The following is a 27,217-nucleotide window of genomic DNA, read 5'->3' on the forward strand; positions in this document are numbered from 1 at the left end:
AAGTAGTAAGAGTGGAAAATAAAAATCCCCAGACCCACCCTCCCAACTCTCCAAAGCTACAATGGAGCAACCACCAGTAAGGGTCTACTGTACAAACTTTCAGAAACTTCTCTGGACGTATTCAACATCTGTATGTAATAACCTGGGCCATAGGAGACTCCATTCTTGTATGTTAGCAATCGGCACATTTCAGCAATTTCATAGTAACCCACATACCCTCTTGTTTATGCACATGCTGCTACACTCCACGTACAGCTCTAGATTCTTCTGATCACGGAGGGTGGCCGTTTTTCCAAATTAACATCACTTTCTAGTGCCTGCATAGTTTGCCCTTGCACCGGTGCACCGTGCTTTTAAAGATTCCTCCGTGATGGATCCATGCGCCCTGCCTGTGGCTCTCAGTGGTCTATGTAGATCATCCAAGCTCTGTTTTCCAATGTGGGAGGCCCAGCCTTCCACCTCCAGTCTAAGGCTGTGCCCACCCAAACAACAGACACTTGGATTTGTAGACTGGGTTTCCGTGTCTCTCTCCATTGATGAGATTCTCAAAGACTCACAACAACAATAAAAATATGGGAAAATCAAGTCATATATCACCAAGTTGATCCAGGTCATCCTCATATTAATGATGCCATTGATCATTATACACGATTCACATTGGAAATCCCTACCTCAGGGTATCATTATTCTGTTAACTATTTATACCTTTGCCTTTTGTCAGTGCTTTTGTTGCTCCCCTGTTCAAAAAGCCCTGCCTGGGGGTGGGTGGGCGGCACAGCGATGAAGACGCCACTTGGAACACTTGCATCCCAAAGTGCGTGCCTGGGTTCAAGTCCCGGCTCTGCTCTCAACTCCAGCTTCCCGCGGGGGCCCACTCTGGGAGGCAGCAGGTGATGGCTCAAGAACTTGTCTCTCTGCCATTCACATGGGGGACCTGGGTGGAGCTCCTAGCTCTAGGGTTCAGCCTCGCCCACCAGCCCTGGCTATTGCAGGCATTTGGGGGAGTTAATCAGCAGATGGGAGATTCATTCTCTTTCTCTCTCTCTCTCTCTTTCTCTGTGTGTGTGTGTGTGTGTGTTTCAAATAAATTGTTGCATGTACTTCCTCTTACATAAAGCAGAATGCCTTGCCGCAGAGCAAGCAAAGCCGCTGTCCTTGGCGTTCAAGGATCTCAGCCTCCAGGGTTCCCGTCCAGCCCTGCCTCCTGGCTGCGGTAGGTGCTGCCACGCCTGCCTGTATCCCCTTTCCTCTCTCAGCCTCTCTAGGGCCACAGCCCACCTAGAACACTGCTTCTCCCTGGGCCTGGCGCCCACCCTCCCAGAGGCAGTCTGATGTCTTGGCGGTGCGCGCCCTTCCTACGTCACAAACCTGCCTCAGCAGCCCCACCATGGCTGCTGTCTTGATGCAGGACCTGCAGCCAATGGCCCGGCTTCTCTTCGCCTCAGTTCTTCTTACCCGAAAAATGGAATGCAATCTCTTGGGTGTGCCAACAACATTTGGAAGAGTGTGTAGACCCACTGCCGGAAGGCGCATGTCTGTGTTTCTGTGTTTTAAGATTTATTTTAGGTCAGAGCCGCCGCCGGGGAGGAGCAGCCGCTGCCGCCCAGGACTGGGCCCTTAGGGAGGAGGAGGCGGGAAGATGGCGGACGACCCCAGTGCTGCAGACAGGAACGTGGAAATCTGGAAGATCAGGAAGCTCATTAAGAGCTTGGAGGCGGCCCGCGGCAATGGCACCAGCATGATATCATTGATCATTCCTCCCAAAGACCAGATTCCCGAGTGGCAAAAATGTTGGCAGATGACTTTGGAACTGCATCCAACATGAAGTCATGAGTAAACCGCCTTTCAGTCCTGGGAGCCATTACATCTGTACAACAAAGACTCAAACTTTATAACAAAGTACCTCCAAATGGTCTGGTTGTTTACTGTGGAACAACTGTAACAGAAGGAGGAAAGGAAAAGGAAGGCAACATTGACTTTGAACCTTTCAAACCAATTAATACGTCATTGTATTTGTGTGACAACACATTCCATGCAGAGGCTCTCACAGCACTACTTTCAGAGGACAGCAAGTTTGGCTTCATTGTCATAGATGGTAGTGGTGCACTTTTTGGCACACTGCAGGGAAATACAAGAGAAGTCCTGCACAAATTCACTGTGGATCTCCTAAAGAAAAACGGTGGAGGAGGTCAGTCAGCCTTGCGTTTTGCCCGTCTAAGAATGGAAAAGCGACACAATTATGTTTGGAAAGTAGCAGAGACAGCTGTTTATTTCCGGGGACAAAGTGAATGTGGCTGGTCTCGTTTTAGCTGCATCAGCCGACTTTAAAACTGAACTAAGTCAATCTGATATGTTTGATCAGAGGTTGCAATCAAAAGTTTTAAAATTAGTTGATATATCCTACGGCGGTGAAAATGGATTCAACCAAGCTATTGAGTTATCTACTGAGGTCCTCTCCAACGTGAAATTCATTCAAGAGAAGAAATTAATAGGACGATACTTTGGTGAAATCAGTCAAGACACGGGCAAGTACTGTTTTGGAGTTGAAGATACGCTAAAAGCTTTGGAAATGGGAGCCGTAGAAATTCTAATAGTCTATGAAAATTTGGATATAATGAGATACGTTAGAAAATTCTTTACCTAACTCCAGAACAAGAGAAGGATAAATCTCATTTCACAGACAAAGAGGACAGGAACATGAGCTGATCGAGAGCATGCCCCTGTTGGAATGGTTTGCTAACAACTAAAAAAATTTGGAGCTACATTGGAAATTGTCACAGATAAGTCACAAGAAGGATCCCAGTTTGTGAAAGGATTTGGTGGAATTGGAGGTATCTTGCGGTACCGAGTAGATTTCCAGGGAATGGAATATCAAGGAGGAGACGATGAATTTTTTGACCTTGATGACTACTAGGTAGTCGACATGGGTCCGGCAAAACATGCCTCGCCCTCCAGCATCCAACCCACGGAGCATACCTGTGGTGGAATCCAAACAGATCCCCGCCTTACAATTGGAGCATTTCCAGAACTCAATCCATGAGCATTGGATATCGAAAAGAAAACCGAAACAAAACCAGGCCCAACCCTACACTTTGGTTTGTCATGGTGTCAGCCCAGCAGCCTACAACTAAGTTCCTAAATTCCACTTTGGACTAATTTTAAAAAGAATCCCAATTTTTACTTTTACTCGATGGTGAAATTGGTTGCTCCTGTATTTTATGAAAAAATGATTTTTTAACCTTCATACATAGAAGCAAAAATACTTTAACTGCTGTAAACCTTCAAAAGTTAATAGAAGTGAGATCATACTGGTTTGTTTCTTATTTTCATTGGAGAAAAATTAAATTGCTGCAGTTCGCAGTGACCCATTTACATGGAATTCTCAGCTTAGACTGTATAAGAAGAAATATATGTGGTGAAATGTTGGAACCATTTCTCTCTTGGTCTCTGTTTAATGTTGAAAGGGTGAGCTAATAGGAGGCAATGTCATCTTCACTCCCTCACACTCTCCCTTCCCCTACAAACTGTCAATTTCAAGGATGCAAACTGCATTGCAAGGTCAAAATGACTCAAGAAGCATCTGGAGGCCGGCGCCGCGGCTCACTAGGCTAATCCTCCACCTTCCAGCCCTGGCACACCGGGTTCTAGTCCCGGTTGGGGCGCCAGATTCTGTCCCGGTTGCCCCTCTTCCAGGCCAGCTCTCTGCTGTGGCCCGGGAGTGCAGTGGAGGATGGCCCAAGTGCTTGGGCCCTGCACCCCATGGGAGACCAGGAGAAGCAAATGGCTCCTGCCTTCGGATCAGCGCGGTGCGCCGGCCGCAGCGGCCATTGGAGGGTGAACCAACGGTAAAGGAAGACCTTTCTCTCTCTCTCTCTCTCTCACTGTCCACTCTGCCTGTCAAAAAAAAAAAAAAAAAAAGAGCATCTGGGCCAGTGCACTGTTTACTTCCATGTGTTTGGCAGCCGCGTTTGGGCACAGCATTTGGGAGCCCTTTGTGTCAGTTGCTTTGACAAAGGTCCCCTAATCCTAGCCTATTAGAAACCAGTTGGAGATGGATATGATGGGGCTTCTGTGCTGTTGCTAGGATTGGGAGAAATAAAACATGCAATTTCAGTGGGAAAAAAAAGATCTATTTTATTTATTTGAAAGAGTACAGAGAAAAAAGGAGAGAGAGAGAATGAGAATCTTCCATCCACTGGTTCACTCCCCAAATGGCCACAACAGCCGAGGCTTGGCCCAACCGAAGCCAGGAGCCTGGATCTCCATCTGGGTCTCCCACGTGAGTGGAGGCGCCCGAGCACGTGGGCCATTTTCCGCTGTTTCCCCAGGCACTTTAGCAGGGAGCTGTATCACAGGTGGAGCATCCTGGGCTCCAACCGCCGCCCATGTGGGATGCCAGCATCAAGGTGGCGGCTTTACCACTATGCCACAGCGCCGGCCTGGCACATGTGATCATGAGTGGGATCCAGATCGCCGAAGACCGGCAGAGTGTGCCTCCATCCGCCCCCCCCCCCCCCGCCCCGGGCCCTGGCTTCCACGGCCCAGCTTTGGAGGGTTCCCCATTGCGTCCCAAAGCCGCCAAGCAAGGAGACGGGCTGGAAACAGCGGCCCAATACCGAGGGCCCGGGCCCCACGGCAGCCCCCAGCCACGCAGCAGCGGTGAAATGAGTGCACCGTGGGGCGGGGGCCGGAGCTGAGCCTCTCAGGCGGTCTCGCTCGCAGCGTCGCGGCCAGCTCCGTCCCTCTCCCCAGCACCTGCTGGACTCCAGGCACTGGCCTCGGTCCCCGCTTCATCGTGCGCAGGCTTCCTCGGTGAGGCTGCGGGCGGGGCTTGCAGGACGCCTCCGCGGCGGCAGAGGGCGCTGTGGGAAACCGCGGCCGTCGGCTCGGGGCCGCGCCGCTCTCTGGGCGAGGTGGGCAGGCGGCAGAGCGACGTGCGGCGGCGGCGGGGCCATTGGGGCTGCTTCTCTGGCTTGGTCTCGTTCGGCGTTTGGCGGGTTCGGCTTTGGCGGGCGCCATGGGCAAGCGGGACAATCGGGTGGTGAGTACCAGGCCGGGGAGACGCTGAGGTGGCACGGGGCTCGGCGGCGGGAGCGCGGGCCCCCTCGCCCTGCGGGGTGGGCCCGCGGCGGCGCTCGGACGCGGGGCCGGGAGAGCAGCAGCCCGCGCCGGTCGCAGATGCGCGTGCGCCGCGCACGCCGTTGGCGCCTCCGGGCCCCGGGCTGCTTGGCCGAGCTCCCCTCCTCCTCCACTGCGCTGCCCGCGGGCTCCAGGGCCCAGCACCCGGGCCAGCCCTGGCCGCGGAGGCCTCGCCGGCGGCCCCTGGTCCCGCGCGCCCGGCATTGGACTTGGCGGCTTCGGCGCCGCGCCCTGCCTGGCCCGCGCCCGGGAGACCCCGCGCGAGAGCGCGGATGGTTCGTGGTCACCCTCAGCCTCGGCAGAGTTAGTGTCGAGGCCGCAGAAGCCAAGAGGCTGGGAGGAGCGTTCACGGGCGTGACAGCTGTTGTAGCAGACGCGATGAGAGAGAAGCGCGGGTACCTCTCAAAAGCGAATGGAAATGGAAGTTAAAAGCGTGTTAGTGCTAAAAAAAAAAAATTTGAAACGCAAGTTTTCGAAGGGGCATGCGATGACTAAAAGCGTGCGTGCGTTTCACAATGTGCTTGGACCAAAGTGAACGTAAATTAGCTTTTTCGTCTCGTTTTCGCACCAGCTTCGGTTAATTGAACTCCTAGCGGGGGAGGGGAAGGGAGTCGGATGGTGCCGCTGGAGACTCCCTGGGCTTTTAGAGGAGCAGGAGATGGGAGGGAAGCGGTGCAGCTGGCCGGCGAGCAGCGGGGTGGAGCTGGGCTCGGTTTGAAGAGCCCGGCACTGGCCAGGTGAAGCTACGGGAAGAGTGGTCAGGTGCACCTGGCCGTCCCTGGGCTCCTGTCTACGACAGAACTTGAGCCACCGAGTAGCAAAATGAGAGCAGTGGGCTTGGTGCTCACTTGATGCATGAACCAGCTTTTATTCATGACTGTTTGCATGGGTCGTTACTTTTAGGAAATGATGACATTTCCCGTCTTTTTTTTTTTTTTTTAAAGATTTGTTTATTTATTTGAAAGGTGGAGTAGCAGAGACAGAGAGAGAGAGTTCTCCCATCTACTGGTTCATTCCGCAAATGGCCACAACGGCCAAAGCTGGACCAATCCAAAGCCGGGAACCTGGAGCTTCTTCTGGGTCTCCCATGCGGGTACAAGGGTCCAAGCACTTGGGCCATCCTCTACTGCTTTCCCAGGCCATAGCAGAGAGCTGGATCGGAAGTGGAGCAGCTGGGATTAGAACTGGCACCCATATGGGATGCTGGCACTGCAGGCCAGGGCATTAACCCACTGCGCCACAGCGCTGGCCCCAACATTTCCCATCTTTTTTTTTTTTTTTTTTTTTAATGAGTTCTTTTTTTTTTTTTTTTTTTTTTTAAGATTTATTTATTTTATTTGCAAGTCAGAGTTACGCAGAGAGAGAGAGGTCTTCCTCAGATGGCGCAGAGGTGCGCCGATCCGGACCCAGGAGCTTTTTCCGGGTCTCCCATGCGGGTACAGGGGCCCAAGGACTTGGGCCATCTTCTACTCTTTCCCAGGCCATAGCAGAGAGCTGGGTCAGAAGAGGAGCAGCCGGGACTAGAACCGGTGCCCATATGGGATGGCGGCACTTCCTGCCAGGGCATTAACCCACTGCACCACAGCGCTGGCCCTGACATTTCCCATCTTGAAACCACTTTTTATTAATCTTTCTTGGTGAGGTGAACAGACAGCCCCATCCATTGATTGACTCCTCCTAAATGTCTGTGACACTGGTGCCAGGCTAGATCCAGGGACTCAAGCCAGGTCTCCCACATGCACCCAGTTCCTGGAGCCATCACCTTCTGTCTCAGAGAGTCTACACAGGCAGAAAGCTGGAATCGGGCATTAGACTCAGGCAACCCAGGGTATGTCGCGGTTGTCTTCACAGTGGAAAATCTAAGAACCAGGGTCACTGAGTCCTGGATGCACAGTAGAGGAATGCTTTTCCTGCCGGCTGCAGACAGCTAGTGGTGCTATCTCGATTGCCTTAAAGTGAAATAGTATGATGCAGGAGCTTCCTAAGGTTTGAGGTGTTAGAATGTTTGCCTTTAATGCCCTTAGGTCTTAAATACTTACAAATCACTTGACTGTGGGGCTGGCGCCATGGCGCAGCCGGTTAGCTGCAGCCTGCAGTGCCAGCATGCTGTATGTGCACCAGTTTGAATTCCGGCTGTTCCACTTCCAATCCAGCTCCTTGCTGATGCTCCTGGGAAAGCAGTGGAGGACGGCCCAGGTCCCTGGGCCCCTGCACCCACGTGGAAGACCCGGAAGAGGCTCCTGGCTTCAGCCTGGTACAGCTCTGGTCATTGTAGCCGTTTAGGGAGTGAACCAGTGGATAGAGTATTCTCTGTCTCTCCTCTCTCAATATCTTTCTGTAACTATGCCTTTCAAATAAGTCTACAAAAAATCACTTGACCCGGGGAATAGTTGCTTACAGAGGCCTAAAATGTTTTGTTTTACTAGAAAACAGTTTCTGCTTTACACATTCTTTTTTATTAACATTATTATTATTTGAAAGGCATAGTTACAGGGGGAGAGAGAGCTTCCATCTGCTGGTTCACTCTCCAAATGAGATAGGCCAGGCCCAAGGCAGAGCCTGTAGCTTCATGCTAGTGTTCCACGTGTGTGTAGGGGCGCAAGCATTTGGACCATCCTCTGCTGCTTTCTCAGGTGCATTAACAGGGAACTGGATCAGAAGTGGAGCAGCCAGGACTCAAGCTGGCTCCCATATGGAATACCAGTGTTGGCAGGCTGTGGCTTTACCCACTACGCCACAACGCTAACCCCTAGGCGTCCATGAAAAACTTAGCTTGGCGTCATCTACTAGCACGTCTGAGCTCTACTTACTACTTTTGGTATGCTAGGCTGTGGGAATAAAAACGTGAAAACAAGCGTTAGAAGACACAGATGGTGTAATTCAGTTTGCTGGTGGCATGGAGGAGGGGATGGGACTGTTTAAACAGACTGAAGCTTACATCATCTGACTGTTCTGTGCATCCTCACTTCTGTGTTTTATGTGACTGTTTGAGAGCGGTTTTAGGTTCACAGCACAATAGAGAGGGAGGTATGCAGATACTGTGACTACTTCCTGCTGCCAGGCGAGCAGAGCTGCTTCCCTCCGCCCCACTCCCTCCCCCATCAGTGTGTGCGCCAGTTACAGGTGGTGGACCTGCACTCACACATCTGTCATCACCTGAAGCCTGCTGTTTACATTAGGACCCACTCTTTTTTTTTTTTTTTTTTTTTGACAGGCAGAGTTAGAGAGAAAGGTCTTCCTTCCATTGGTTCACCCCCCAAATGGCCGCCACGACCAGCGCACTGCACCAATCCAAAGCCAGAAGCCAGGTGCTTCCTCCTGGTCTCCCACACGGGTGCAGGGCCCAAGCACTTGGGCCATCCTCCACTGCCATCCCGGGCCACATTAGAGAGCTGGACTGGAAGAGGAGCAGCCGGGACTAGAACCCGGTGCCCATATGGGATGCTGGCGCCGCTGGCGGAAGATTAGCTTAGTGAGCCACGGCGCCGGCCCAGGATCCACTCTTAGTGTTGGGTGCTCCCTCGTAAGGACGTCCACCATCACGCTGTCATCCAGGGCACTTTCAGTGCCTTAAAATCCTCTGTGCTCTGTCTCCTCATCCCTCCTTCTTCCCAATATACTGGTCCTCTCTCTCCTTGACTCTAGTTTTACCATAAAAATGTAAAAATTAAAGTTTATTTCTAAAAACTTCGGACATTTTGAAATTACCTCAGAAACAATTCCAGTTCTTTCTTCAGTTGATGACACATAGTGTTCAGGCTGATAGGATTGCTTTCCAAGATGCCCATCAGTTTTCAGGTAAAACAATTTTTGAAACCTTTGTTTTTTTAGAGAAGTTTTAGGTTCAGAGCAAAACTGAGCAAAGAAAGTATAATTTCCATTTGCCCCCTCATGTTCAGCCTCCACTGTTATCAACAACTGGTAGCGGAATGGTGGGTTTGTTGTAATCGATAAATACATCACTGTCACCCAAATCCATATTTTTACAGTAGTGTTTGCTGTTGGTGTTTTATGTTATCAAACAATTTAATTGAACATTTTGATTCTTGAGAGTTCTAAATGGCTTTTGAATTCATGATAGCAGCCATTTCTGCCTGTTGTTTTCTGGAACCTCCCTCCGTGTTCGTTTTTGTTAGTTTGTGCCCACTAAAATAGATGTATACTCTAGATAAAAACAGGTAATCAGTAACAAATGAAATTCTGCACATCATGTCCTTAACAGTTTGATTACCTTACTCTCCGTATCTGCCCACATTTATATCCCCTTGGGTCCAGCTTGCCGTAACTTTCACAAATCATGTTCTGTTACCAGAAAACGTGCAGCATTTTGAAGCCACCTGCAATCCTAGTTACATATAAATGTTTGATTTACAGAATTACAGTATTTAAAATTACGATGCAGTAGATAGTTCATAAAATGCATCTCATGGGGCCAGCGCTGTGGCTCAATTGGTTAATCCTCCGCCTGTGGCGCCGGCATCCTATATGGGGTGCCAGGTTCTAGTCCAGGTTGCTCCTCTTCCAGTCCAGCTCTCTGCTGTGGCCCAGGAAGGCAGTGGAGGATGGCCCAAGTGCTTGGGTCCTGCACCTCCATGGGAGACCAGGAGAAGCACCTGGCTCCTGGCTTCTGACCAGCGCAGTGTGGCGACCATTCAGGGGGTGAACCAATGGAAGGAAGACCTTTCTCTCTGTCTCTCACTGTCTAATTCTGCCTGCCAAAAAAAAAAAAGGCATCTCATTCTCTTAATGTTAAAAGCATTATTTTGAGACCAGCGTTGTGGTGTGGCAGGTAAAGCTACTGGCATGGGTATTGGTTCCTGTCCCAGCTGTTCTACTTCCAATTCAGCTCCCTGCTATTGGCCTGAGAAAAGCAGTGGAAAATGGCCCAAACATGTGGCCCCTGTCCTCCACATGGAGACCCAGGTGAAGCTCCTGGCTCCTGACTTTGTCATGGCCCAGTACTGGCCATTGTGACCTTCTGGATAGTGAACCAGCAGATGAAAGATCTCTGTCATTCCTTCTCTTCCTATAGCTCTTTCTAAATAAATAAATAAAAATTTTGGAGGCAGACATTGTGGCGTAACAGGTAAAGCCACCGCCTGTGACACCAGCGTCCCATATGGGCACTGGTTCATGTCCCACTTCTGATACAGCTCTGCTGATGCAGCGGAGGATGTTCCTAGTGCCGGGGCCCCTGGCACCCAGGAGGAAGTCCTGGAAGAAGCGCCTGGCTTTGGCCTGGGCCAGCCCCAGCCCTTGCAGCCATTTAGGGAGTGAACCAGCCGCTGGAAAACCCCTACGTGTGTCTCCCTGTAACTCTGCCTCTCAGATAAGGAAAATAAGACAGGGTTTTCACAGTGCTGCAAAACTGAGAATCTGGCTGCTACCTTAGCAAGTAGTAACTTTTTGTTTCAAACAGCTGCAGGGGGGTTGGTGTGTAGCACAGTAGTTGAGACAACTCTTGGGACACCTGGACCCCCTATCCCCATTTCTGAGTGCCTGGGATCCAGCTTCCTGCCAACATGCCTGGGAGGCAGCAGTGACCAACAGGCGAGACCACATGGAGTTTCTGGTGCATGGCTGGCTTCAGCCTTGCCCGGCTCCAGCTATTATGGGCATTCGAGGTTCTCCTCACCACCACTGATTTTGAAATCCTTTTTTTTTTTTTTAAGCATTGTTGGATGCTTGATGAGTAAGAGCACAGACTATCAGTATTTTGCATGAAGCCTAGCACACAAAATGAAGTTAAGATTGTTATTATAATTGAAATAAATAATGAAGATATTTAAAGTGTACTTAAAGCAGACTGAAGGTACTATCTGTTGTCAAAAGCATGCCTATCACTTCAACAGTAGTTTCTAGAAAAGTTGAAGATTGTAAATAGTAAATGTTGTACTATGATTCTTTAAAAGTTAGAATAGGGGCTAGCATTGTGGTACAGTGGGTAAAGCCACTGCCTGCAGTGCTGGCATCCCATAGGCACCAGTTTATGTCCTAGCTGCTCTACTTCGAGTTCAGCTCCCTGCTAATAGCCTGGGAAAGCAGTGGAAGATGGCCCAGGCACATGGGCCCCTGACATCCACTTGGGAGACCAGATAGAACTCCTGGCTCCTGGCTTCGGTCTGGCCTCGCACTGGCCGTTGTGGCCAGCAAGTTGCATTTCTAGAACTTGTCGTCATCTCCCACAAGATGCTCTGTACCCTTCCAGGGTGAATTATGTCCAGCCCTGCTGTATAAGAGCCATGAAATCATTTGGTCTGGCTTTACAAAGGCAGCCACAGGTGGGACTTGAAATCCAGTACATCTAGAGCAGGCTAATTTTTAAGCTGATCATTTTGTATGGCCACAAATGATGTTATAAATATCCAAATGGCCCTTGGCAGATAGAAGGTTCTCCACCCCTGCAGAACAGTCTCCTCCCTAGCCTCAGGTGACTTCTCACTCTGCTTCCTGTCTCCATGTATTTGCTTTTTCTGGGTACTTCATATAAGTGAAATTAAAGTCGTTCTGTCTGACTTACTTCACTTAGCATGATGCGTTTAGGGTTCATCCAGGTTGTATCTATCAGGATTTCACTCCTTTTGCCAGCTAATTCTATTGTGTGTGTATCATATTTTAATTAATTAATTACATTGTTGCCAATAACAGCCATCCTAATGGTTGAGATACCATCCCTGTGGTTTTGATTTGCATTCCTGGATGACTAAGTAATTTTGAGCATTTTTTTCCATGTGTTTATTGACCATTTACTGTGTCATTGGACAAATTTCTGTTTGTGTCCTTTGCCTACTTTTGAATTGTGTTGAGAGGTTTTTGTTGTTGTTGTTGAATTATAGGAGCTCTTAATGTATTTTTAATATTTGATTTGCAAATATTTTCTATTAATCATCTTTTCATTCTTTTGATGGTATTCCTTGATGTATGGATATTTACAAATTCTTATGAAGATGTATTTTTGTTGCCTTGTGAACTTTCATTTCTTATATTTTAATTTGCAAATGAAATTGGCCATTAATATATAGCACAGTATTTCTTGGTGTGAGGGATAAAGTAGACTAAACAATGAATTTAGAGTTAGAACTTGTTTGACTTCTTTGGAATTGAGTTTCTTAATTTGCCAGTGAGTATGGTGTTATTGCCCTCCCAAGACTATTAGGCTTTAAGAGAAAGCATTATGGAGCTGTTAGTAGGTAAGAAATACCAGTATTTCATCAAATCCCTGGTAAAAATACATTCTCTAAAATGGTGATGTTATTTGTCTTCCAAACTTTTAATGCTTAAATAGAGGGTTAAATTTCTGGTTGCAATGCAAAGTGGTTAGTCACATTGTTCATACTTAGTTGCATGTAGGGTATATTTTATAATAAAGGTAACTTGGTGAGTAAATGTGCATTTGCATTTTTAGTGGTCAGTGTAATTGAATTAATATTTATTCTTCTCTCGAGGCCTATATGAATCCAATAGCAATGGCCAGATCAAGGGGTCCAATCCAGTCTTCAGGGCCAACAATCCAGGATTATCTGAATCGGCCAAGACCTACCTGGTATTTGTGAAACAGTTTACCTATTTATAAACTTTTAAAAGTTTATTCTTACAACTTTTATTGTTTGCCAAGCAATTTTCAGATAACTTAAGTGATACTCTTTCTTTTGATTATATGAACCAAATGCACAACTCTTAAAACATATAGCTGAAGCTCTGCCAGTTAACCTTTGCATTTCAGCCTCTTCTCTGGAGCCTAAAAGACCAAACCTTGCCGTGCTTCTTTGTAATATAAGCAGATGTTAGGTAGGATAACGGTTAGGCTGACTGCTAGTTGTGTCTGCTGACTTTTCATTGAGTTAGAAAAACTCACCGTGTGATCTTTCAAATAAAGCATCATAGAGCAGTCTTAGTGTTTTTTAGGATGTGTTCTTTATTAACACAATACTCCTGTGCTGACATACGATAAGCTTCAGAATCCTAAGTGCCCTGAAAGTGTTTAGATCTAGTAGGAAATCCTTCCTTCATTTTTCATACGAAATAAGCCTTGCCTCCCTCTTACGGTGTGCATGAGTGCTGTTGTTAATTGCAGCATCCCAGAGTACAAATCATCCTCAGATGAAGTATATTTTATCTCTCAAATGGAGAGAGGGAGTGAACTTTTAAGGGGATGTCCTCAAGCTAATACATTGCGTACATCACAGGTCTTGAGGACAACCCATGGGATGGGTGCTTCATCGGAGAACTGGGCAGATAACTGTACTTATGGTGGGGTTTATTGCAGTGAAGGAAAACCAGGCGCAATCAGAGAAGGGAGAAGACACATGGGGTGAAGTCAGGGGGTGGGCACAGGCTCTGAAGGGGTTAAGGAGGTGCCCAGTGCTTATTTCAAGGTGGAAGCACTTGAGGAACTTTTAACTTCAGAAAGGGTGTTGGACTTGTCTTTTCCTGCATGCAGCAAACCATAACAATTCTTTGCAAAGGAAGTCTTTGACATAGGGAGGCCGGAAGATAGTCTTGATCAGCAGATTGGGTACTGGGGAGTTGATGAACTTGAATAAACGAACTCTGAAGTAATGACCCTTATCTTCCCTCTTCCCCCTTCCCCTACAAGTCTTAGTTACAGCCCTAGAATTTACTGCTCTAGCCCAGGTGCCCGTTTGTCCTGTTATCCCCTCACAAATCCATTGTTCTTTTTTTTTTATTTTTAATTTTTTTTTTTTTTTAATTTTTTGACAGGCAGAGTGGACAGTGAGAGAGAGAAACAGAGAGAAATGTCTTCCTTTACCGTTGGTTCACCCTCCACTGGCCGCTGCAGCCGGCGCACCACGCTAATCCAAAGCCAGGAGCCAGGTGCTTCTCCTGGTCTCCCATGGGGTGCAGGGCCCAAAGACTTGGGCCATCCTCCATTGCACTCCCAGGCCACAGCAGAGAGCTGGACTGGAAGAGGGGCAACTGGGACAGAATCCGGTGCCCCAACGGGGACTAGACCCGGTGTGCTGGTGCCACAGGCGGAGGATTAGCCTAGTGAGCTGTGGCACCGGCCTCCATTGTTCTTTTTCTAAAAAGTATAAGAAGGATGGATGGTGCTCTTTTGTCATTTCTTCAGACTGCACTCTCTTACAAAGATCTTGTACATGGAAATTTAATAACATTTAATAAAACTCTAATGTTCTTCCCTTATTAATCCATCTTGTATTCATTGGATTCCTAGATTCAGCAAACAGTCCACATAAGAACTAAGGGTTTGAAGAGGGGATGTGTCTATCTCCCCTGTACTGCCAAAGATCCTGGTGGAATCATACAAGATGAGCTTAATTTCATTAGCGAGGAATTGTGCCAACATGTGTGAGATGTTGCTGACCAGGGAAACTCAGTGCCTGTGGTTTTTATGGTAGCCTCTGCCTGTCACATGCCAGAATTTCAGACTCCCAAAAGAAAAGCAGGTATTCAGCCCAAACCACATCGTCTGTACTAACAGTGTAGGCATAGGCACTGTGCGCCTCGTCCCCAGATGCCCGCTCACAGCCTATCTCATAAGCAGGCCTTTCTAAGAACCAGCAGTCAGTTGTGCTGTTTTAACTCTGCTCTGCAGTCTGGCAGAGTACAGTACAGAATAAAATGGGTGATTTTAGTGATGGAATCTAGTCGTTCAGTGAAATAGATCTTAGCTACCCTAGACACTGAACTTACCAGCTTAGGAGTTTGGGTGGGTTTCTTCATTCTCCAAGCTTCACTTTCTTTATGTTTTATTTACATTTGAAAGATACCAACATGAAAATGGAGGTGTACTAGAATATGAAATGTTTATGAAATTTTTGTCTTGTTTATAAGCATCCATCCAATTTGAATTGCTTGAAAACTTATTTGCACATTCTGTTTTTAAGGGAAGAAGTAAAAGAGCAACTAGAAAAGAAAAAGAAAGGCTCCAAGGCTTTGGCTGAATTTGAAGAAAAAATGAATGAGGTTTGTAAATAGTGCCTTTTTATTTTTTTTTAAAAGGGGTTATTTTTAATAGAAATGAAATTTTTATATTTTTCATTTTTTATAAGCCAAAAATTTCAGCATAGTTCAGAAAGCTCTGTATTTTAGAGGTGTTAACCATTATATTAAGTGCAGGTCTGTACGTAAATATATGTTTTCTTTTTAAAATGCAGGATAACCATCTTGTAGTGACTTTAGCCATCTTCTCCTGTACTCCTCTCCTTACCCTGGGATTTCTGTAGTGACATTACTTGTCTGCAAAATTGTGTGTGGTTTTTCAACCATAGTATAGACTAATTCACCTTGTATAGTTTGGAATGAGAATCTAGCCATCGTTGTTGAAAAGCACGAAGACCTCAGTGATAACACGTGTTCCTGCTCTCAGTCTGCGGTGGAGACTCCCTTCCCTGAATGTCCCCAGGGAAGAGCGAGGGGAGGCTCGGGTGATAGGGTCAAGGATGGTACCGGAGTCTCTCTTGACTGCGTGGAGCTGTAACGGGGGAGAGGTGCCAGAAGGAAGGAAGGAGACTGGTTCTCTCCCTACAGCAAGAGTGTGAGAAGGGGAAGAGCCCTGATGGTGTCTATAATCTTTTTTGCAGAACTGGAAGAAAGAACTAGAAAAACACAGAGAGAAATTATTAAGTGGAAGTGAAAGCTCGTCTAAAAAAAGACAGGTAACACCATTTTCACTTTATTGCTATTCTTAATCTTATAGTTGGATTTTCATAATAATGCTGTATACTAATATTAATAAATGTATTTGAAAACTGTGACCAACTTACTAAGACTTAGACATTTAATTTGTTTCCGTTTAGAGAAAGAAAAAAGAAAAGAAGAAATCTGGTAGGGTGAGCAAAATTTTTCCATTTTTGTAAATATTACAATCAAGAGTCTACAAAAAGTGAGAATAATTGATTGAAGCTGTAAACCCGTGGTAATGGAGACTCAAGATGAGTCAAGGAGCCAGAGAGGCTCTGGTTGCAATGGGATTTTGTTCTATCAGTGATGCAACCCACTCACTCCTGTTGCTCTTTAAAGAGGACAGCCGTGACCATGTACCACTGGGTTGTTGAATGGGGGGACGACATTTCACATTTAATAGTTGCATTTTATAGAAATGCCATCTGTTTCTCTGACAGTAGATTGATTTTGATAAGTATTTGAGGATTTTAGTGAAAGACAAAAATTCCCACATCTCACAATTTGTAATTGTCTTGTGCTTGGTCAAGTATTCATCTTCTTCTTCATCGAGCTCTGATTCTTCCAGCAGTTCTTCGGAGTCTGAAGATGAGGTGAGGCTCGCTTTGTGATGCTTTGTGAAGTTGTCTCTCTAATTACTTTCTTTTTTGAAAGATTTATTTAATTTATTTGAAAGAGTTAGAGAAAGAGAGATCTTCCATCTGCTGGGTCACTGCCCAAATGGCCACAATGGCCAGCACTGCCAGACAGAAGTCAGTAGCCAGAAGCTTCATCCAGGTCTCCCTTGTGGGTGCAGGGGCCTGAGGATTTGGGCATCTGCTGCTGCTTTCCTAGGCCATTAGCAGGGAACTGGATCTGAAGGAGACTCAAGCCAGCACCATGTGGGATGCTGGCATCACAGGTGGCAGCTTAGCCCATTAGGCCACAACCACAGCCTCTCCATAACTTGTTTGATGTCAGGAGGACACCTGTTGTGAAGTATCTCTTAGAAATCTTTACTTCCAGGCATGGCTAGTTGTCCATAACTTAGGGTGTGCTGACATGAACAGATGATAGTGGATATTTAAATACTAGCATATGTATATTCCTTAGATTTCTAAATTTGTTTATTTAAAAATGCCAGAAGAAATGGATTGGGAAAATCAAAGGCTGCTTGACTAGATCTGTAGACATTACATGATGTCTACAATTAGACATCAAATCACTTGACTTTTTTGTATCAGAAAACTGATGTTACATTTTATATTAATCATTATGGAAAAATACAAATTTACAAGCTGGTCCTTTCATTAAGTTGTAGTTTAATAAAGTTTTGGTACTAATAAGATGCTTGAATTATATTTTTGAAACAGCAAATTTTCAAAAATCTTTTATATAGGATAAGAAACAAGGAAAAAAAAGAAAGAAAAAGAAGAACCATTCACATAAATCTTCCGAAAGCTCCACGTCGGAAACTGAATCAGACAGTAAGGTAAAACTTCTTAAATTGTTAATATTCTGGATACCAAAGATAATTAATAAAGTTTTCTTTTTGGTGTTTCCTGTCTTCTGTTCTCAATTTAACAATGATACTGTCCAATTTTTGTACTTTAGTGTTCTATACTATTTAATTGACATACTTAGTATCATAACAAATCATTAACACATCTCAAATACTTACATATACATATCCACATTTCCAGGACAACTTACATTATTTCCCCCCATTTCCGTAAACTTGTAGTTCAAGTGCTGGTGCTGTCACATAGTGGATAAAGCTGCTTTCTGCAGTGCTGGCATTCCACACAGGTGCCAGTTCAAGTCCCGGCTGCTCCACTTCCAATCCAACTCTTTGCTATGGCCTGGGAAAGCAGTAGAAGGTGGCCCAAGTGCTTGGACTCCTGCCCCTGCGTGGGAGACCCAAAAGAAGCTCCTGGCTCCTGGCTTCAGATCAGTCCAACTCTAGCCATTACAGCCATTTGGAGAGTAAACCAGCAAATGGAAGATCTTTCTCTCTCTCTCTGCCTCTCTGTAGCTCTGCCTTTCAAATAAATAAATCTTTCAGGAGAAAACAATTTTGCTTAAATTCATATGACTGGTATTAGAATTGGAAGCTGTATCTAAATCTTGTGATATCTGGTTCAGTGTCTTTTTTCTTTTTCTTTTTATTTATTTATTTATTTGAAACAGAGTTACAGAGTAGCAGTAGCAGAGAGAGAAGTTTTCCATCTGCTGGTTTGCTCCCCAAATAGCCACCCAGTCGGAGCTGGGCCGCTCTGAAGCCAGGAGCTTCTTTCAGGTCTCCCACAAGGGTGCCAGGGGTCTAAGGACTTGGTGGGACATCTGCTGTTTTCCTAGGCCATTGCAGGGAGCTGAATCAGAAGTGGAGCAGTCGGGACTCAAATTGGTGCCCATGTGTGATGCCAGCACTGTAGCTGACAGCTTTACCTGCAACACCATGGCACTGGCCCCAAGACCAGTGTCTTTTCTACTGTACTATATATAATTTGTTCTCTCCCAACCAGAAATGTTTGCAATTACCTTCTTTCCCCAGTGAGAGTTCTGGAAAAATTCCTGACATCTAGAAGGTACACAGTAAACGTTGGTTTTCTCTTTGTCTTTTAAAGAAGGGCAGCAGTTACTGAGTGTCTACTATGTGTTGAGTGAGCACTGTTCTAAGCACTTGACTGTTAACTCATTTAATTCTCTCACGGATTATATGAAGTAGTTATTTGTTAGTCCATTTTATGGATAAGAAAACTGAGGCTCAAGGGTGGTTAATAGCCACGAGTAAGGGATTCAGAGGTAGAAATTCTTGCCCTTGCTCCTGATGAGGAACGTGGGCACATCAGACTTGTGAATGTCTGAGCCCTGTGAACTGAAACTCCAGTTCGTGGAACTACAAGGTAAAAATCCCTATTTTAAAAGAAACCACATGAGTATTCCAGGCAGTGTCTGTCAATTCAAACAAACATAGGTTTGATACACAGCTAGATTAATGAAGAAACCCATTTGCTTATAAGCAGATATACTCATAATGTACATGTCTTGTCTGTTATCAAACTAATATGCTGATATTAGAGTAAACTTTTTAACAAAGAGCAAGTCACGTTTTTAGTGTTTTTGTCCTTGTTCTATAATGCTGTATCCTTTACATTTAAAGTTGATCTATATATGTTTGTTTGTTTAGGACAGTTTAAAAAAGAAAAAGAAATCAAAGGATGCAATGGAGAAAGAAAAGGTAACTATAGTTTTACATTGCCTTAAGATAGTGTATCACATAATACTTAATTGATTTTTTGTCCACGATTGAGATTTCTTGATATGAGACTCAGCACACATACATTTCAGTTTGTACACAATTCTTAACATACATATTAAAAATCTAAAAAGCCACAAATGTTGTTCCTGTTTTAAAAGTTATTCCAGTGACTTTCCAACTTCAAATTTGGGAGCAACTCTTCCTTAACAGGCTATCAAGTACCAATATCTTCAAATGTTGCTATTATATAATTTCACAATTTAATATCATGTATGTGACATACTCAGATTTTCAGTCTTTGACAGCACAAAATCATTAGGAAAACTGGACTACCCTAACCAGAGATGTTACAGGGCACACATGGTTCTTATAGATCAATAAGGAGCAATTTCCTTTAGAAAACAGTTCTAAATAACATGGGAGAAGTAATGGAAAGTATTCAAGACAGATTAAATGCACAACTGAGACTCTAAGTTGCCATTTAGCATGTGTAGTAGGATGTTAAAACCACCCTCCACCTATGGAATGTTAAGCTGACATCGAAGACAATCAAAACTCCCATAATTCAATATGCCTCTATTTTCTAGTACCAAAAAGTAAACCACCAGCAAGTTATTTCACCTCTAAAAAACATTTACACTTTAAAAATGGTATGAAATAGGCATCCCTTCCCCCCCAAAAAAAGAAACTTTTATTTAAGGAATACTAACTTCATGCATTTCATATACACAACTTTAGGAATATAGTGATTCTTCCCACTCTACCCGCCTTTCCACCCCTCCTCCTCCTCCTTCCATTCTCCACTAAGATCCATTTTCAGTTAACTTTACACACAGAAGACCAACTCTGTACTAAGTAAAGAGCTCAACAGTTTGCCAGGAGAGGAGGGAGGCGGGGGGGACTGTTCCTCAACAGTTGAGACAAGGGCTATTCTAAGTCATTGCATCTCAAAGTTAATTTCACTTCTTTATTTCTTTCTTTTTTAAGACACTTAATTAACTTTAAGGAAGCACCCAAGAATAATACATCTTTTGTGAGCATTCAGACATAACTCTTAACTTATGAGACAATAATATCTTCCATCTAATACACTAAAAAGAAATAAATCTTTGAGAACAAGTTTTACTGATAATTCTTATAATACAACTTTTTGAGGACAGAGGTCCTGCATGGGAAGTTAGTGCACAGTGACTCCTGTTGTTAATTTAACAATTAGCAGTCTTATGTATGACATTAGTGATCATCCAAGGCTCTTGACATGAGCTGCCTATGGAATCCTTTTGAACCCACAGACTCCATCAGTATTTAGACAAGGCCATAAGCAAAGTGGAAGTTCTCTCCTCCCTTCAGAGAAAAGTACCTCCTTCTTTAATGACCAGTTCTTTCCACTGGGGTTTCACCCACCAAAATCCTTCATGGAGGACATTTTTTGCCATAGTGTCTTGGCTTTCCGTGCCCGAAATGCTCTTGTGGGTTTTTCAGCCAGACCAGAACCCCTTAAGGGCTGTTTCTGAGGTCAGAGTACTACTTAAAGCAATTGTCATTCCAAGAGTCTGCTGTGAGGATTGCTTCCCACGTTGAAGCATTCCCTCCTTTTTAATTCTGTTAGTATTACCAGACACTTAATCCTATTCATATGATCACTTTAATACTTAAGATGGTATTTTTACCACCCAGCTTAAAGGGATTTGGGGTCCCATGGCAAATTTTTAAACTGTACCCTTAGAAGTAAGCCCATAAGGAATGTATGCAGAACTCTACAGCTTTACAGTAAAAACTTCATACTCTTCATAATTATAACTTTAGGAACATGGTGTCTTCCTACCATGCCTGTCCTTCCACTCATACTCCCACCTCTCTTCCTCCTCCCTCTCATTCTCATTATTATTTTTTACTAAGATCTGTTTTAAATTGACTTTATACACATATGATTAACTCTGTTAAGTAAAGAGTTCAACAAATAGTATTTAAAAAAAAAAAAAAAAGTCCCCAACAGTCAAGACAAGGGCTGTTGAAGTCATTGCTTCTCAAAGTGTCAATTTCACTTCTACAGATTGCCTTTTAGGTGCTCTAATAGTTATCACAGGTCAGGGAGTGTATACGGTATTTGTCCCTTTGGGACTGGCTTATTTCACTAAGTATGATGATTTCCAGCTTCATCTATCTTCTTTCAAATGACCGGATTCCCCCCCCCCCTTTTTTTTAACCACTGTGTAGTATTCCATGTACATAGCCCATAATTTCTTTATCCAGTCTTCAGTTGAAGGACATTTAGGTTGAGTCCGTGTCTTAGCTATGGTGAACTGAGTTGCAATAAGTGTGGGGGTGCAGATAACCCTTTCATATGCTGATTACATTTCCTGTGAGTGAATTCCCAGGAGTGGGATGGCTGGGTCATATGGTAGGTCTCTTCAGATTTCTGAGGTATCTCCATACTGTCTAACATAGTGGCTTTACCAGTTTGCATTCCCACCAACATGGATTAGGCTACCTATTTCCTTACATCCTCACCAGCATTTGTTGTTTGTATCTCTTTTGAGCTTCAAGAGATTTGTTTACTTTGCCTTTGTGGTATTTTATGTTGATTTAAAGAAATCATTTATTTGGATTTATTGAAAGATAAAATCAGAACAGTATTCCTGTACAAACTCTGAACTTGTATAGATTAAAATTATTTCAAGCTAAAAATATAAAGCAGTTTCCTCAAATCAATGTAAAAGAAGCAGCTTCTTTTAATTAAAAAACATGGGCTTCTTTTTCAAATTGAGTGTACCATAGGCAAATTTTGTAAATACTTATACTTTTTTTTTTTAAAGATTTATTTGAGAGGCAGAGAAAGAGGTCTTCACCTGCTGGTTCATTCCACAAATGGCCACAGCAGCTAGAGCTGGGCCACTCAGAAGCCAGAAGCTACTTCCTGGTCTCCCATGTGGGTGCAGGGCCCAAGCACTTGGGCCATCCTCCACTGCTTTCCCAGGTGCATTAGCAGCGACCTGGATTGGAAGTGGAGCAGCTGGACTTCAGTCGGCTTAACCTACTACACCACAGCAATGACCCTATTATGTTTCCAGTGTTGTGCAAACACCATCTCTCTGAAGAACTTTTTCATTTTTTCGTAAACATACCCGTTAGGAGTCATTCCTGTTCTCTTTCTATCATCCTCTGGAAACCTCTCATCTGCTTGTGTCTCTGCGTTTCCCTCTTCAGGATATATCATGACATCTGCACTTTTTCAGCAGGTATAATGTTTGTCAAGGTTCATCTAGGCTGCAACCCGTATCAGCACTTTGTTCTTTTCTATGGTTAAATAATGTCCCATTGTATATATATGCCATATTTGTCCACTCATTCATCTGTTGTTAGACATTTGGGTTGTTTCTACCTTTTCACTACTATAAATAATGCTACTGAAAGCACATTTATAAACATGTCAGGTTTCTTTGTCAACATGTCTCTTTAGGTATATTAACTGAGCAATTTTATGTCAATTAAAGTACTGGACAAACACCACATCATAACCCAAGTTAGGATAATTCCAAGAATTTAAGAAATTCATATAATTTACCGTATTAACTGATCAAAGAAAAACATTATTTCAGTAGTTGCCAAATCAGTAATTCATCGATTCCTGATTTTCCAAAACATTAAATGCGGTTGCTTTCATGTTAAAAGCAGATTTGGGGGCAGGTGTTGTGTTGCAGGTTAGGCTGCTGCTTGAAAGGCCCGCATCACATATCGGAATGCTCCCAGCTACTCCACTTCTGATCCAGCTTCCTGCTAATGCGTCTCAGAAGGCAGCAGGTGATGCTCAAGGACTGGGTCTGCCGCCCACGTGGAAGACCCAGATGCAGTTGTTGGCTCCCGGCGTGGCCTGATCCACTGCAGTTGATGTGGGCATTTGGGGTTGTGCCAACAGATGGAAGATCTCTCTGTCTTTGTCACTGCCTTTCAAATAAACCTTTCTTTAAAACTTAACAAATTAGAGGACCGGTGCAGTGCCGTAGTAGGCTAAGCCTCCACCTGCGCACTGGCATCCCATATGGGTACTGGTTTAAGGCCCAGCTGCTCCTCTTTTGGTGCAGTTCTCTGCAATTGCCTGGGAAAGCAGAAGATGGCCCAAATGCTTGGGCCCCTGCACCCACTTGGGAGACCCAAGAAGCTCCTGGCTCCTGATCGGCTCAGCTCTGGCTGTTGTAGCCATTTGGGGAATGAACCAGCGAATGGAAGATCTTTCTCTCTGGTTCTCCCTCTCTCTGCAACTCTACTCTCAAATAAATGAATAAAATCTTCAAAAAAAAAAAATTTAAAAATGTATGGGGTTGGGCATTTGACCTGAGAGTTAGGACACCTGTAAGATGCCTGTGTCCTGTGTCATGGTGCCTGGGTTTGAAGCCTGGTTCTGGTTACTGACTCCAGCTTCCTACTAATGCAGACCCTTGGAGGAAGCAGTGATGGCTCAAGTAGTTGGATGCCTGCCACCTGTAAGGGAGCACTGGACTGAGTTCCTGGCTCTTACTGGCCTGGCCCAGTTTGAGGCCGTTGCAGGCATTTGGGAGTAGGCTAGCAAATGAGAGTGTGCTTTCTCTGTCAACTTGTGTCTCTGCCTCTCAATTAATTAATTTTAAAAAATTAATAAATATATGTATGAGTCTATAATCTGGTAATAGACAAATGTGAAATACTAAAACAGCATTGTAATTTTGAAATTCTTCAAACTATAAATGCAGAGTAATATATATAATAAATAAGTACCTGTATACATAACAGCTAGAATTAACAAAGTGTTTACACTTGCTGCAGACCTTATCTTTTGTTCTGTTTTTTAAATCTCCAAACCTCTGTCCTCCCTTAGAGGCAGCTGGCACTCCTCAGGGCCGAATGCACCCCAGCGAGGTCGGGTTTAGAGGTGTGAAAACGCAGCTAGAGCAGGACAGAGAGGTGACCATTTTTGTAATATTGTGGTAGGGAAAGCCTGCGCCTCAAACCTCAGAAACTGTGATCATACATTTCTTAATACATATATTTTTTCCAAATTTTGAACAGGCATATAAAAATTATACATGTTTGTGGGATACTGAGTGATGTTTCAGTGCATATATTATGTAATAATTCAAGAGATAAATATCTCCTCTAACATTTGTTTATGGTGAAAACATCCAAAATCCTCTTTTCTGGTTTTGTTTTGTTTTTAATAGGAAAATTACATAATATATTAACAACAGTCACCTTGCTGTGGGACCACAGAACTTCTTATTCCTATCTAGCTATAACCTAGTACTTATTAATCAACCTTCCAACCCTCCCTCCCCTTGCCCTTTCATTAACCAAATATCAAAATGGCCAGATTTGATTATAAAATTAACCTGTGAACAAAGTTTAATGAACAAAAATTTCTAGGATTACATAAGACAAAAATTCAATGATCTTAAAAAAATACCACACACAGAAAAATTAGAACAAAGCATATAGTTAGACCTTCCTTTTTTTAAAAAAAAAAAATTTTATTTGAGAGGTGTTTATAGACAGACAGAGAGACAGAGAAAAGTCTTCCATCTGCTGGTTTACTCCCCAAATAGCCTTAACAGCCAAAGCTGAGCCAATCAGGAGCCAGGAGCTTCTTCTGGGTCTCCCACGTGGGTACAGGGGTCCAAGCACTTGGGCCATCTTCTGCTGCTTTCCCAGGCCATACGAGAGAGCTACATTGAAAGAGGAGCAGCCTCTGCACCCCATGGGAGACCAGGAAAAGCACCTGGCTCCTGGCTCCTGCCATCGGATCAGCGCAGCAGCCGCGGCGGCCATTGGAGGGTGAACCAACGGCAAAGGAAGACCTTTCTCTCTCTCTCTCTCTCTCTCTCACTGTCCACTCTGCCTGTCAAAAAAATAATAAAAAAAAAAAAGAAAAAGAAAAAGGAGCAGCCGGGACTAGAATCAGCACTGGCTCCAGACCTTGCCTTTTTTTTTTTTTTTTCCTGTGTTTTTTTAAAGATTTATTTATTTATTTGAAAGGAAAAGTGATAGAGAAGGTGAGAGAGAGAGATCTTTAATCCACTGATTCACTTCCCTAATGGCTGCAGTGGCCCAGGCGGGTCCAGGCCAAAGCCAGGAGCCTGGAAAGCCATCCATGTTTCTGATGTAAGTGGCAGAGGCTCAAGCAGTTGGGCCCTCTTCTGCTTTCCCAGGTGCATTAGCAGGGAAACTGGATAGAAAGCTGAGCAGCCAAGACTTGAGCCAGGGTTGGTATTATGGGATGGCCCAAGTGCTTGGGTCCCTGCCTCCCACATGGGAGACTGGATGAAGCTCCTGGCTTTAGCCTGGCTTGGCCCTGGCCCTTGCAGCCATTTGGAGAGTAAACAAGCAGGTGGAAGAGCTCTGTCTCTCTCCCTCTCTTTCTCTAACTCTGCCTTTCAAATAAATAAATGAATCTTTAAAAAATAGGAAAAAAAGGATTACTGGGAAGAATGAGTTCCAAATGGCATGTTTTTTGGTTTTGTTCTGGTCTTTGAAAATTTATTTACCTACTTGAGAGACAGTCACAGGCAGAAATAAAGATGGATTTTTCATCTGCTGGTTTACACTCCAAGTGAACGCAATGGCCAGAACTGGGTCAGCACAAAGCCAGGGACCTCATCCAGGTCTCCCACATGGGTGTCAGGGGCCAAGCACTTGGCCCATCTTGTGCTGCTTTCCCAATTGCATTAGCAGAGATCTGGATCAGAAGTGGAGCAGCCAGACTTGAACTGAAGCCCATATGTAATGCTGTTGCTACAGGAGCAGCTTAGCCCATTGCACCGCAGTGCTGGTCCCCAAACAGCAGGTATTTGTGTAAAGTTATCACCATCCATATAGCGAGATGTATAATCTGTAATTGTGGGTGCATTTTCTTAAAATGAACATTTATTGTTTCAGCTAAAATAATAAAGCTCTGCAGAAACAAATCAAAATCATATAATCTAACACATACATAGATCATCATTAGTTTTATTTTCTATATTATTTTCTTTTGAGTTTAAATCTTACGTAGGTCTAATAATCTTAACATTTCACCATACTTGCTTTGGATGTTTTCAGGTATCCGTGTACTCTTCCCAGTCTTCTCTCTTCTTCCAGAGTTAGTAATTTTCTCAGCATTAAAAATACTTAAGAAATAAAGATTATCTTTAGTGTGACTTTTAAGACACTAAAGGAATTACTGTGTAGAGATCATTTGGATCATACAGATGATTGCCTATTGATTGTCTTTGCTGTAGCACTAGGGCTGTCTGATCCAACTCTAGATAGAAACAAAAGAGTTAGAATACAAAGGACTTAAATCTGAAATCATCTATGTGGTTTCTTAGGAGTCTTTAAAATTCTATCATGTGGCTGGCACCATGACTCACTAGGCTAATCCTCTGCCTGCGGTGCCGGCACCCTGGGTTCTAGTCCTGGCCAGGGCACCGGAGTCTGTCCCGGTTGCTCCTCTTCCAGTCCAGCTCTCTGCTGTCGCCCGGGAACGCAGTAGAGGATGGCCCAAGTGCTTGGGCCCTGCACCTGCATGGGAGACCAGGAGAAGCACCTGGCTCCTGGCTTCAGATCGGCACAGCACACCAACCATAATGGCCATTTTGGGGGGTGAACCAACGGAAGGAAGACCTTTCTCTATGTCTGTCTCTCACACTAACTGCCTATCAAAAAAAAAAAAAATTTCTATCATGTATAATTTAAGAAAATAAAGAGACTAATACATCAAAATGGATAGAGTTTTTTCAAATTATTTGATAAAAGCTTTGCATTACTGGAATTAAACACATGTTTGTGTTATTTTTAGACATTTGTAAGATGAAAATGAATTTTCTGATAACTGGAAAAATTAAAACAAAGAACTTAGAAACAAATTTGTATGGCATATGACATCTTTTTATATCAAGAGATATGTATTTATTTCCTATAGGACATTAAAGGACTCAGCAAAAAAAGAAAGATGTATCCTGAAGATAAGCCTTTGTCATCTGAATCCTTATCAGAATCAGATTACATTGAGGAGGTACGTATATGATCAAATCCTTTTCCTCCACTTCATAAAGTTACTGATTTGATAAATATAAACTAGTGAAAAAGAAATACTTACAAGTATTTTTCTAGGCCGACACCACGGCTCACTAGGCTAATCTTCCGCCTGCGGCTTCAGCACAC

The 27,217-nt window shown here is 44.2% G+C and overlaps 1 protein-coding gene and 1 pseudogene across 3 annotated transcripts in view; both read left to right on the top strand.

Moving 5' to 3' along the window:
- Positions 1-1,058: 1,058 nt before the first annotated feature.
- Positions 1,059-3,633, top strand: LOC100343214 (eukaryotic peptide chain release factor subunit 1 pseudogene; annotated as a pseudogene).
- A 1,229-nt stretch (positions 3,634-4,862) lies between these two features.
- Positions 4,863-27,217, top strand: part of FAM133B (family with sequence similarity 133 member B) — a 29,535-nt gene continuing 7,180 nt past the window's right edge. For 2 of the 3 annotated variants that reach the window (XR_016223143.1, XM_089316174.1), the window contains exons 1-9: positions 4,864-5,041; positions 12,585-12,682; positions 15,009-15,087; positions 15,705-15,779; positions 15,921-15,953; positions 16,335-16,397; positions 17,183-17,275; positions 18,974-19,024; positions 26,976-27,068. Coding sequence is in view for 2 of the 3 variants with exons in the window: in XM_089316174.1 (XP_089172300.1) it covers positions 5,018-5,041; positions 12,585-12,682; positions 15,009-15,087; positions 15,705-15,779; positions 15,921-15,953; positions 16,335-16,397; positions 17,183-17,275; positions 18,974-19,024; positions 26,976-27,068 (609 nt within the window). In the remaining variant the exon portion in view is untranslated. Of the gene's footprint in view, positions 5,042-12,584; positions 12,683-15,008; positions 15,088-15,704; positions 15,780-15,920; positions 15,954-16,334; positions 16,398-17,182; positions 17,276-18,973; positions 19,025-26,975; positions 27,069-27,217 lie in introns of all 3 variants that reach the window. The other variant, XM_051853351.3, reaches the window with a different exon arrangement.

Source organism: Oryctolagus cuniculus, chromosome 16 (assembly GCF_051225735.1).
Source record: "Oryctolagus cuniculus isolate XC-2025 breed Fujian yellow rabbit chromosome 16, ASM5122573v1, whole genome shotgun sequence".
NCBI lineage: Eukaryota > Metazoa > Chordata > Mammalia > Lagomorpha > Leporidae > Oryctolagus > Oryctolagus cuniculus.